We start from the raw sequence: 12,108 nt of genomic DNA on the forward strand, positions 1-12,108 counted from the left end.
GTAAGTCTTTCAGAATGACACCCATTCCCTTGGTCTCTTTTGTCCGAGGACATCTTAAAATGTTTAAGAACACATCTTTTCAACTCCAGGTGTATCCATAAGAAAGGATCTGAAGTACCCACCTGTCTACTATTGATAGAGTCCAAGTAGAGCTGATTTGGATTCATCTTCCTCCCACTGGAGATCGTTGGACTCATTGACCCTTCATGCAAACTTCCTTCTGGCAAATGCAGCTCACCCCCAGAGCCACGGAAACAAAGTTGTGTCTCAAAATTGGTCTTCTTGGATGCCGTGACCTGGCTTCTCTATATTGTATTCTCTGTGATTGATGAGATGAATAAAACTTTTCGTTCTTGAAGACAAAAAGTACTTTTACCTCCTGATGCTTTGGATAGAATTGAATCCAGCTTCTCCGCAAACAGGAATTCTCCTGCAAAAGGTAAATTACATAAACTGCTCTTAGATGTCGAATTGACCATCCACTGGTTTTGCGGCTGCAGAACATACCATTGATCCAGCTGCTAATTTCACAGCATCTAGTGAAGCTTCAGCAATGTAGTCAGATGCCCACTTACTCTCTGAAAAAGCTTTTAGAATTGAAGCTTGCTTGACTCCTTTCTCGAATGCTTCCTCAATATCAGAGATCCATAGCTCTTGATACCGACGTGGTTGAGATCACAGGTTTTGCACCTGCCGCCAGATAAGATTTCTTCAGAACACGATCCATCTTTCTATCGATCATGTCCTTTAAGGATGCTGCGTAATCTCCCGGTAATGTGGCTTTCCTTGTAACTAAGATTTGTGCAAAGTGAAGGTGAAAGAAACGGCGCTAGCTCTATTAGTGTGCTCTTGTGTTATACAGTGAGTTAATAATAAAATCGAATGATTATAAAACTTTGTGACGTGATTCAATAACGTGCAAAACAATATAAATGAGTTCAAACCCCCTGCTCAAAACCCAGCTGGTGGGGACTGGTTTCACTAGTCCCACAAATCTTCACTCTCCAACTGCAATCCAGGGGGAGCATAAAGGGAAATAGAACAAAAAACAAAAAACAAACAATCTAAGTGCAGACAGTTTTTAAAAGGTGTATAAATTTGTGTTCTGTCTTGGCTCCTATGTGTTGCCTACTTACAAGATGTAAGTCAAAAACGAGCGGTTTTGACACACAATGGTCTCTGCTAGGAGGATTTCTTTAACCAGGTAGTGGGATCTCCAACTCTCAGCTCAGCAGCAGTGTATATGTAAAAGAAATGATACCATAGTGCAGACCAGTAACAATAAAAAACTCGACTTTATAGGGTAAAAATAAACACTTACAATAAAAACAAGTGGTTAAGGCATGTATCACATTGATAGTGATTGAGGAGAGAAAATGGTTAGCTCCAGGCTCACCCGCCTCCTCCGGTGTGACTGCGTGTGGACCACCGCTCTCTGTGACCTTTCACCTCCACTGGTGCTCGCTGTCTCGCCGGTCTAGTCCCCTCGTAGATCCCCTCTTGTGTGGGCTATTCGGCTCCCTTTGCTGGGTATATACAGGAGTATACAGGTGCTGCAGAGGACTTGGACTCCAGCTCTCTCACCGGTCAATGGTCCCGCCTTGCTTGCTCCAATGCATCACTTCCGCTTAGTCCCGATGCGTCACTTCCGGTCGCGGCTGTGTGAGTGTCAGCTCCCAGATCTCTCCTCTCTCCTCTCAGGGCGGCTACCACTCTACGCGTTTCGCCAGGTGTGTGGCTTCCTCCTTGTAACTAGACATTGTTGCCTCCATTCTCGGTGTTACCACCCAGAATGTCACCGCCTTTTGTCCAAAAGGATACATTTTGTTGAATTTCTTGGTAATCTCTAGGTTATTCTTATTATTTATTTTTATTTTACCGGCTGAGTCCATTCTGCTTGTATCGTATCCTTAGTCACTTGACGGATTGGAAAACACCTGGTCTTTCTTTGGGTTCCCCCAAATAATGTATCTGCTGTAACCTCCCTAATTCCAATGTTTCCCTTGTTGATTTAATTAGTGGTTCCACCAGTTCTAGATTGAATTATGATTCCTCTGACGAGGACTCCCACCCTTTGTCCAAACTGGTTTGATTTATGCATGTATTTATATGTACATATAGTGCCAGTAATGTGCATAGCGCTTTACAGTAGTTATACACGTGACAATCATATAAATAACAAATAATACAAAACACATAATAGAAAGAAGTGCTTCAGATATAAAAGTAACATTTAGGAAAAGGAGTCTCTGTTCTGAAGAGCTTACAATCTAATTGGTAGGTAGGAAGAACATACAGAGACAGTAGGAGGGCGTTCTGGTAAGTGCGTCTGCAAGGTGCCAAGGTTTATGTATGGAGGTCTAAATTATCAGCCATGGAGCTACACACATGCTTCCTTAAGTAGGTGTGTTTTAAGATGGGTCTTAAAAGGTGGAGAGAGATCTCTTTTTGTGTTGGTTTAATCGCTGCCGACTCACAGTTACTGCATCTTTCATCCATGACAGAAAACTATTCATCTGTTCATTTGGATCCCTGCTGCTACTGCAGCTTTAAGGTAATCTCTACAGAGTTTTTTTGGCTTGTAATGCAGGCATCAAATTAATTTTTTTGATGCAGAACCTGCATTGCCACTTTAAAAGTTCCCTCTCCTGGCTGTATCACAGAGGAACCATCGTGACAAAAAACAACCCATGCATTTAGTCTTGCATAATCAACTCTCTTTAGATGTCTCCTCTAACCTAAGGACGCGCGCTGGTTTAAGAAGCGACCCTTGCTTGCAGCTGCCTCCATGCTGATTTCTGCAGGCCTTCCAGCTGCTTGTTTTCCTTTCTGCACAGCGTTCCATGTGGCAGATTGCCTTAATTTTTCTGAGGCCGTCGCTCCGCTGCCTCTCTGACGTCATTGTCAGTTTGGTTAGAGCACTGAAGGAATTTCTGCACAGCCATGCATGTGCCCGAATGTGGGGAGCGCGCGCGCTATTCAACCACATGGGATGCCACGCAAAAAAGGCATGTGCCCACATCAGCTCTGTTACCGCTGCGTACTGAGACGCGTCCGTGGTCTGGCTGGTCGCATGAGCCTCCGAACAAAACCCCCCCATGGTGCTTATACATCAGAACTGCAGGAGGAGAGAGGCTGACAACCCTGTGGATACCTGCACGAGCTGCAGTCTGGAGAGTCCTTTACAGAATAACGAACACCAAGCTGTAGGACAGGAAAGAGACTACCTGCAAATAGGAGGGGGCTACAGAATTCAATTTCCTGTCCTACTCAAGCTAAGGATACACTTAACCCTATGGTGCCCACTGCCATGGGGAAGAGGAAAAAGACATGAGATAGATATATACGCACTGGTGGGATTCAGCCGGTTCGCACCGCTTCGTGCGAACCTGTTACTAAAATTTCCCAAGTTCGCCGAACAGGTGCTTAATTATCTCACCTGTCCAGGCGGCGGGTAGAGGCGTATACAAGCATCTCCCGGCGTCTTTTCCTTTTATGTCTTTCTCAATATGGCCACGCAGCGTCAAATGGTGTCGCATTGCCATGCCAACAGGAATGCCACATAACGTAACTGCATCACGTGATGCCCCGTTGCTATGGCAATGGGATGCTACATGACATTGCGTTGTCATGGCAGCGCGGCGCCAATGCGACGCCACATTGAGAAGATTTTCAGGGGGAACATGCGATGCTGGAGCATGCTGGGAGATGCCGCCCGGACAGGCGAGGCGGAGATGTGAGGATGCTGAGGGGGATTGTGGAAGATGTGAGGATGATGATGGGGACTGGGGGAGATCTGATGATGTTAAGGGGGATTGGGGAAGATGTGATGAGGATGAGGGGGAGAAGCCGATGATGGCGATTTTTCACTATGAAAGAACGGTAAGGTGAGAGAGAACCAGTTGCTAAATTTTTAGAATCCCACCACTGTTTAATATACATCTCTCTCTGAAAAAGGAAACGGTTTTCCAATTGTGTGAAATACATTTTGAATGGACACATCTATAAATGGAACAATATTATTTGTAGTACGTTGTCATAGAATAAGTTGTGTTTGTATTAAGAACCATGAAATAAACCAGTATTACCAGGTAAATTTGCACCCAACGTATCCAGGTCAGCAAAAGGATCAAGGCTCTGAGGTTTAGGGTGATGCAGAGGGGTGCTGTGCGGCGATCCAGTGGGACTGGTTGCTGCTGATCTGCTTCCTACACGTAAGCCGCCTGTGAAGATGGAGAAACTAAATTAACAATCATGTTAAAGAAGACTAGGTTTATAAATGGAAGATAGCATCATGTAAAATTAGCAGAAAGTAAAATGTTACATACTTTTCATACTGACATTTATGGCTAAATCTGTAAAGCACCGGTTTTTCCCTATACTATAGTCATACATACAGATATACGTACGCGGAACTTTCTGCAAGAAGAAGTGTAGCCAACAGCACTCGTCTTAAAGAGGCAATCCATGCAATATTCTACGTGCGTTGGTTTTTAATAAATCAGTTCTGTAGTATTAGATAATACTTAGTGCATTTTTTATTATTCACCTCTTAATGCCATCTTTATTGAGTTTTAATATACAGAGCATCCTTTGATTTCTATAGCAGGTTTTAGCCCACCTCCCCAGCAGTGCAAGATCTTTGTAACACTTTCCTGTTTTATATTTTGTTGCCAATATTCCCAGCAGTTTGAGCTGCAAACTGTAATAGATAAATGTTGCCTTGGTAATATAAAGATTACATTGCAGCTACTGAGTTACGCCAACTGAAGGATTGATTGAAACTGAAAGGCAGCCTTTAAAGCAGCAGCCCAAGCGGAAGTTTTTATTTTTTCCCATTATTATGTGCATCAATACAATCCATACTATGATACGCAATTAGCCATGTTGCAAATCGATCCATTCTTCTGTGATCGATCGGTGAAGATTCTTCTCAGGAATTCACTAAATGGCTGTCAATGCAGCAGAAGAGGACCAAAGATGCAAAGTTCTGTGGGGAAGATCATGTGACCAAGCAGTCACTACATATAATTGGTGCACTGCTAGCGAGAGGGCAGGGCTCATAAAAAGGTGTGCCAGAACCTGTTTCAGAAGAAGAAGGGGGTGTGACTTTGTAAATGGTTGCTATAGAAACAAAAAATGTTTGTTACATTATAATACATTCAAATGTCACAGCCCTGGGAAGCAGCGTCTTTGCTGATCAATCACAGAAAACAAAAATCGATCGGCAGCTTAGCCAATTCGTTTTCAATAAAGGTAATCAAACGCTGCATACTGTATATTAAAACAAAAATACAGGCAGTCCTCGGTTATCCGACACATTGCGTTACTCAAAATGGCGTTGGATAGCGAAACGTTGTAAAGCGAAAAACGTTTTCCCATAGGAACACTGTTTAAATGAAAGGTTCCGTTCCTGGAGGCATTTTTAATGCTAAAATACACCAAATATTTTACGCAGGCAATAAGATATGCAGCACACACACATCATATAGTGTATATACCGTATTATATATATATATATCCATGTAGAGGTATCAGTACCGTGTTAGCCGAGCTTCAATAATCAAAAAATAAATAGATGATACCGTTTTGTGGCTAACGAAATGCTTTTATTTGTGCGAGCTTTCGAGATACACTGATCTCTTCTTCCGGCGATGTTACATTGTATCATCGCCGGAAGAAGAGATCAGTGTATCTCGAAAGCTCGCACAAATAAAAGCATTTCGTTAGCCACAGAACGGTATCATCTATTTATTTTTTATATATTATATATATATATATTTGAAGGTAGTATTTTTTGAGGGAATATATTTTGGGTTTATAGAGCTATAGCTGATGCAAAAAAGCACATACAGGCATATCCCGCATTAACGTACGCAATGGGTCCGGAGCATGTATGTAAAGCGAAAATGTACTTAAAGTGAAGCACTGCCTTTTCACACTTATCGATGCATGTACTGTACTGCAATCGTCATGTACGTGCATAACTGATGTAAATAATGCATGTGTAACAGGCTCTATAGTCTCCCCGCTTGCGCACAGCTTCGGTACAGGTACTGATCTCTGGATCAGTGTATCTCGAAAGGTCGCACAAATAAAAGCATTTCGTTAGCCACAGAACGTATCATCTATTTATTTTTTGATTATATATATATATATATATATATATATATATATATATATATATATATATATATATATAATATAAAATATAATATAAAAACATAATATATTATATAGTATAATATAGTATAATATATATATATATATATTATGTACACAAACAACTTTGCAAAGCGTTGTAAGAGCGTTGGATAAGCCGTTTTGGCGTTGTAAAAATGAATATAGGTATGCATTGCATAGCGTTGGATAAGCCATTCGCTGTAAAACAAAGCGTTGTAAAACGAGGACTCCCTGTATATCACTATTATTTAATGCTGCCTGTATATCACTATATAGAGAGAGGACTCCCTGTATATCACTATATAGAGAGAGGACTGCCTGTATATCACTATTATTTCATGCTTGGATTGCCTCTTTCATTTTCCTCAAATTTTTATTTTATTTGACACATTAAAACAAAATAGTATCCCACACAGGGAAGCGCAATAGGACAAGTCTAGTACGCGGAACATTTCGGGGTTGTCCTTCATCGGGGATTTATTCAGATGACGGAATAACTCCGAAAATTTGTGCCACTTAATTTGTCCTATTGCACTTGCCAGTGCGTGCGAGAATAGACCGTTTTAATGCTTAAAGTAACTTGTAAAGTAAAGAAGAGGTGTGTTATTTGCTACACTTGCTTGCAGAAAGTTATTTTCAAGTTGTGACTGATCACAGCAGTCGCCGTTGTGGTTCCACGAACGTCAATGAAAGATACATGCATTTTGCCAAAAATGTGAGTGCTTATCCAACCTACAGACACACACACACACACACACACACACACACACACACACACACACACACACACACACACACACACACACACACACACACACACACACACACACACACACGCTGAGATAAGGAGATGCCCATTCTCCTCAGACAGCATAAGATGCCAATCAAAACACACAAAGCAGTTCTAGAAGTAACCGTATGAACAGCGAGGTTACCGCCTAGTACAGTGTTTCAACGGGGATCCCATGCCACCCTGGGGTTCCGTGAGAGGGTCAAATGGGTGCCATAGGGTTTCCTGGTTCTCCTAGAGTAGGGTAGTTGCTAGGGGGCTCAGTAGTCTCCTCCATCCTGATTGGCTGCACTATTCAGCAGCAGCCAATCGGGGAAGTTGTCAGTAGCATGTGGGGCTGGCCCAAGCAGAGGAGGAAGCAGCATGGACAGGAGAGAGGCGAGTTTGTCTGTCTTGTGTTTTCTGCGAGTCTGTGCTGTTGTAGGGGTGCCTCAGCAACTGAGAACTATGATTAGGGGAGCCTCAAGAGAAAAAAGGCAAAGAACCACAGTCCTAGTAGGGTCCAGTAAAGGTCATAAAAACAGAATGGACGGAGTAAGCAGCTTCATAGGCTGCGGCCACAGTGGGCACGACCACGAACAAATGGCAGCAGCTCTATCGGGCCGACCATAGTGCGCGTGAGCGATGGAGCGGCAGATTTTTGAAAAGACCAAATTATTTTGTTTTTTTGCTCCACGGCCGCGTCACGTGAGAGGTTCAGCCAATGAGAGCGAACCAGTCTGGTGACGTGTCCACCATGCCTCCATCCTTGAGTGCGCACATCGCTTGGGCGACAGGCACGTACGACGCCATGCGCTCCTGCACTATGGACCAAGCCTTAGAGTGGTTGCATGCATAGCAATGGGCTGGTTGTGACTGCGCACAAACGGAAACAAATCCTTTGACAGTTTGCTGGAACTGTTCCTTCTGTGGCACAAACCAAGATCAACCAAATAACATGTCAACACAATATACAGTTCAGACATGAGAATGATGTAATGTACCTTGCGATGTATTCTTCCAATCCCAAGGTCCAGATACATCAGGCTGAATAGCGACCGAAGGAGGAGCTAATGCAATGAAAACAATGGATATTATTAATGGCTCAACATCTAGCATCCTTCTATTAAGAACGTTTGCTTATTTTCCTGAGGCACAATTTAATCATATACGTATACTAAGCAGCAGGTCACTACCCCAAGTAAAAAAAGGAATAATGTATATATTTACAATAGTTTCCTGTAAAGCCTTTATTTCATAATCAATATATGGTGAAGCGGTCTAAACCTTGCCCCATTCATTTGAATTATGCTGTCGCCTGTAATTGGTTAGACTGCAAGAAACGGTGTTGGAGATCCCCAAAAATATCATTATTAACATATGCAGAACCTGGGGGTAATTTATGTCAGCCACATTTGTTAAGCACAAGAAACTGTCTAGTATGAGTGCCGTTGGACTCGAGCGGTTACTGGAATGTAATCGGCAGCCAATGATTGTCCTTGTGTATTTGATAGGGTTGTGCTGTATTACATATGAGAAGTAGGCACGTAAGAGTGTCTCATTCCTCCACAATTACTCTATGACCCAACACTAGCCCCCAGATTCATGAAGCTCCGTTACAAGTTAACACATTGAACGGCCATCAACTCCCACAGTCTTGAATGGAAGTTTGGTTCGCGTGCATTAACCCATAAAAGAATTTAAAGAATAACCTCCTAAGATTATTATTTTAAACAATTACACCATTGTGACCCTTGTATTAAAAAAAAACCTTTGACAATATTGATATCTTACCCATATTAAATGGATCAACATGCACTGTAGGTGAAGGACTTCTTGTAGTATGTAGAAAAACATCACCACTTGTGGTATTTGAAGTACTAAGGAAGGTACCAAGCAGGTCCGGAGCTGGCTTCTTAGGACTAGTTCCAAATAAATCAAATGCTGCCGCTGAAAAGTCAAAATATTTTTTTAAAAGATAAAATATTCGGCCCATAGCATGCCAGAATGTTGTTCCTGGAGTTCCTTTATAAAATGAGCCCTATATATATTTCTGAGATCAAGGACGCCAAAAAACAAATAAATCGTTTCAGCCTAATGTCAAATCACTGATTCTGAATCATTTAAAAATATGTATTCATCGGTGTATCTTCCCCCACAGAGACATACTGTAAGCGCTTATTTATTTTGATATAGATATAGGCATCGCACGTGCCACATGGCGTAATTCAGTGTGTGTGTGTATATATATATATATCCCGGGCGAGTGGATTTGTGTGGCGAGTAGATTTTTTGGTGATTTGTCGACCACTGTTTTATATATATATATATATATATATATATATATATATATATATATATATATATATATATATATATATATCTATATCTCCTGCATTAACATACGCAATGGGACCGGAGCATGTATGTAAAGTGAAAATGTACTTAAAGTGAAGCACTACCTTTTTTCACTTATCGAGGCATGTACTGTACTGCAATCGTCATATACGTGCATAACTGATGTAAATAACGCATGTGTAACAGGCTCTATAGTCTCCCCGCTTGCACACAGCTTCGGTACAGGTAGGGAGCCGGTATTGCTGTTCAGGACGTGCTGACAGGCGCATGCGCGAGCTGCCGTTTGCCTATTGAACGATATGTCCTTACTCGCGAGTGTACTTAAAGTGAGTGTACTTAAAGCGGGGTATGCCTGTATATATATATATATATTTTTATTTTTTTTTGGTTTTGTTTTTTTTTCACAACAAACAGAAGCATCCCTTAAATGGAAAAATGCAAAAAAGCCCATGCGCACGTATAGCAATAATAGACAAAAAAAACATACGTTAAAACCAAGGCATGGAGAAATGAGGATACAACAATTTCTCCACGCCTTGGTTTGGGTAATGCATGATCTTTGTTTATAAAAGGTTTCTAAATTACCTTCTCCTATTTTGGGAGATTGGGATGGAGAGGGAGATGCTGCTGAGCGTCGAGGAGTTGAGTGTGCAGAACCCATTCCACCTGCATGAAACAGCGTTTCACCACCAGCTGGCTGAGCTCCTTGAGACACACTACCAAAAAGATCATTTAGCAAGTCTGAGTTGGAAGGGGGAGGTTTTGGTTGAGAAGGAGCAGCGTTGTTCACTGAACTTCCATCAAGAAATAGAAGATCAGCATCCTCAGGTGGGGCAGGGGGAGCCGGAGGGTCCGTTTTTTTGTGCTTTGGGGTACCCTGTTGCTTGTCCCCACTAGTGTTACTGTGCTGGCTGGAGAGGGACAAGAGTTCATCATCTGATGGTTCACTTTCCTCATGTACTAATGCAGCCCGATCCTCTGAAACAGGATGAGAACCAGTCTTGTCTGACTTTTGATCTAAATCAAAAGAAAAAGTATACTTGTTAATGTGTTTGATCTCCTTGTGATATCCAGTGGTCTGTATGTGACGGTATAAAATCAAAAACGAAAAATGGCTGTACAGCCCATTATGGAAAATATAATGGTACTTCTCAGGTTCCCCACAGCTGCCAGACATGGCATGCATGGTGGTGGGTGTGGCCAAAGAGGATCAGAGGCATGGACAAGGGGGATGGGGCCACTGTGATGTCAGGGCCTCTGTGATGCATCCTGATGCCATAAAGCAGGGGTGGCCAACTCCAGTTCTCAAGGGCCACCAACTGATCAGGTTTGAAGGATATCCCAGCTTCAGCACAGGTGGCTCAGTCAGACCCAGCTTCAGCACAGATGACTCAGTCTTCAACTGAGCCACCTGTGCTGAAGCAGGGATATGCTTAAAACCTGACCTGTTGGTGGACCGGAAAGTATCCAGAAGCACAGACTGGCACGGAGGGTGCACATTGAGCAGTCACAGTAGCATAGGTTAAAATACAAAAGTTAAAAAATATTATATCAGTCACATAAAACTTTCATAAAGGAATCGTGACACTTTCTAATATTCATGGGTCTGATTTCCATGTGTACGCTAGAAATATCAATCAAAATGATAGTATTATTTTCATATAGTACCTTGCCAACTCAAAGATGAAAAAAATGCACCCTGCCCAACATTTTTTATGTTATCTTGTTGTTGCGGCTCGACTGGTGCTCGGCCTGTAACATACAAACAGGAAATGTATTAATGCAAATCAGAGGACGTTAAAAAAATTAAAAAAACACAGCATCTAGTAACAAAATGTCCCAATATATGCACAACAATATACCAATAGTCAAACTCTTACCAGGTATAGCAAGAGCATCTTGCTGTTCCTGATGAGAAGAAAAAAGAATGCTTGGATTAATGTCTTTTGATGTATAATTGTCCCACGGAGGAGTAAGATCCATGTCCCTATCTGTGGCTTCGATGTCTATATCCAGTATCACGTGAAACAGCGGTGGATATTTCTCCGGAGAGTCACACGCATCCAGTTCAGGTCTATGGATTAAAAAGTAGCAGTACATTTGCTGAAATTCATGTCATGCTTTTAAAAACAGAAGAAGAAACTTTGGCGCCAATGATCAAATTGGATAAAAACAGACTTCGTCCCAGTGACTGAACCGTTAAACCAAATATCAAAAGCACTCAATTTAGAGTAATTTGCAATATTCTCATTTATTATCCATGCTGCAATACTTTCACGAAGGTTAAAGGGCTACACGGAATGCCCATAGAATCGAACGAGACCCTCACGGTTATTTTTTTAATTAGGGATACTTTCTCTTTTTAGCCAAGGATCTGGTCATTTGATTAATAAGCTCTAATGCAGTTCAAATAATGCATTATGACAAGTATTGACACAGTGCCTAAGGGGGGGGGGGGAACTAGATACAGGGTTTTTGTAATGAATACTTACTTGATAAATTTTAATACTGTAGTTCCAAGTGATACAAATCCAGTATGAATCTGAATCTGCAATATTTGAGTATTTGTCATCTAAAAATTGAAAAACAGAATAGCAGATGACAAGACAAAGTAACATGCAACAGTGTAGCATAAAGACAATCAGATTTAAAGTTACCGGTCTGCTGATTACAGTGTGGGCAACATTTTAACAAATCTCACAACATTTTATATGAAAGCACTTGAGTATTCTCTGACTTTTGCTCAGTGAGTTCTAAATATAAAAAACTATACAAGAGGCATATAGCCAGTGGCGGAT

At 41.6% G+C, this 12,108-nt stretch overlaps 1 protein-coding gene across 6 annotated transcripts in view; it reads right to left on the reverse strand.

Annotated features, from left to right (window-relative positions):
• The window catches only part of DNAJC6 (DnaJ heat shock protein family (Hsp40) member C6), a 59,139-nt gene that overhangs the window by 10,520 nt on the left and 36,511 nt on the right, over nt 1–12,108 (reverse strand). For all 6 annotated transcript variants that reach the window (XM_075615899.1, XM_075615900.1, XM_075615898.1 and 3 more), the window contains 7 exons: nt 11,803–11,882; nt 11,191–11,384; nt 10,979–11,062; nt 9,896–10,327; nt 8,747–8,902; nt 7,957–8,022; nt 4,089–4,223 (listed from right to left, as the gene is read on the reverse strand). In XM_075615899.1, the coding sequence (XP_075472014.1) occupies nt 4,089–4,223; nt 7,957–8,022; nt 8,747–8,902; nt 9,896–10,327; nt 10,979–11,062; nt 11,191–11,384; nt 11,803–11,882 (1,147 nt within the window). The remainder of the gene's footprint in view (nt 1–4,088; nt 4,224–7,956; nt 8,023–8,746; nt 8,903–9,895; nt 10,328–10,978; nt 11,063–11,190; nt 11,385–11,802; nt 11,883–12,108) is intronic.

This window comes from Ascaphus truei, chromosome 10 (assembly GCF_040206685.1).
Source record: "Ascaphus truei isolate aAscTru1 chromosome 10, aAscTru1.hap1, whole genome shotgun sequence".
NCBI lineage: Eukaryota > Metazoa > Chordata > Amphibia > Anura > Ascaphidae > Ascaphus > Ascaphus truei.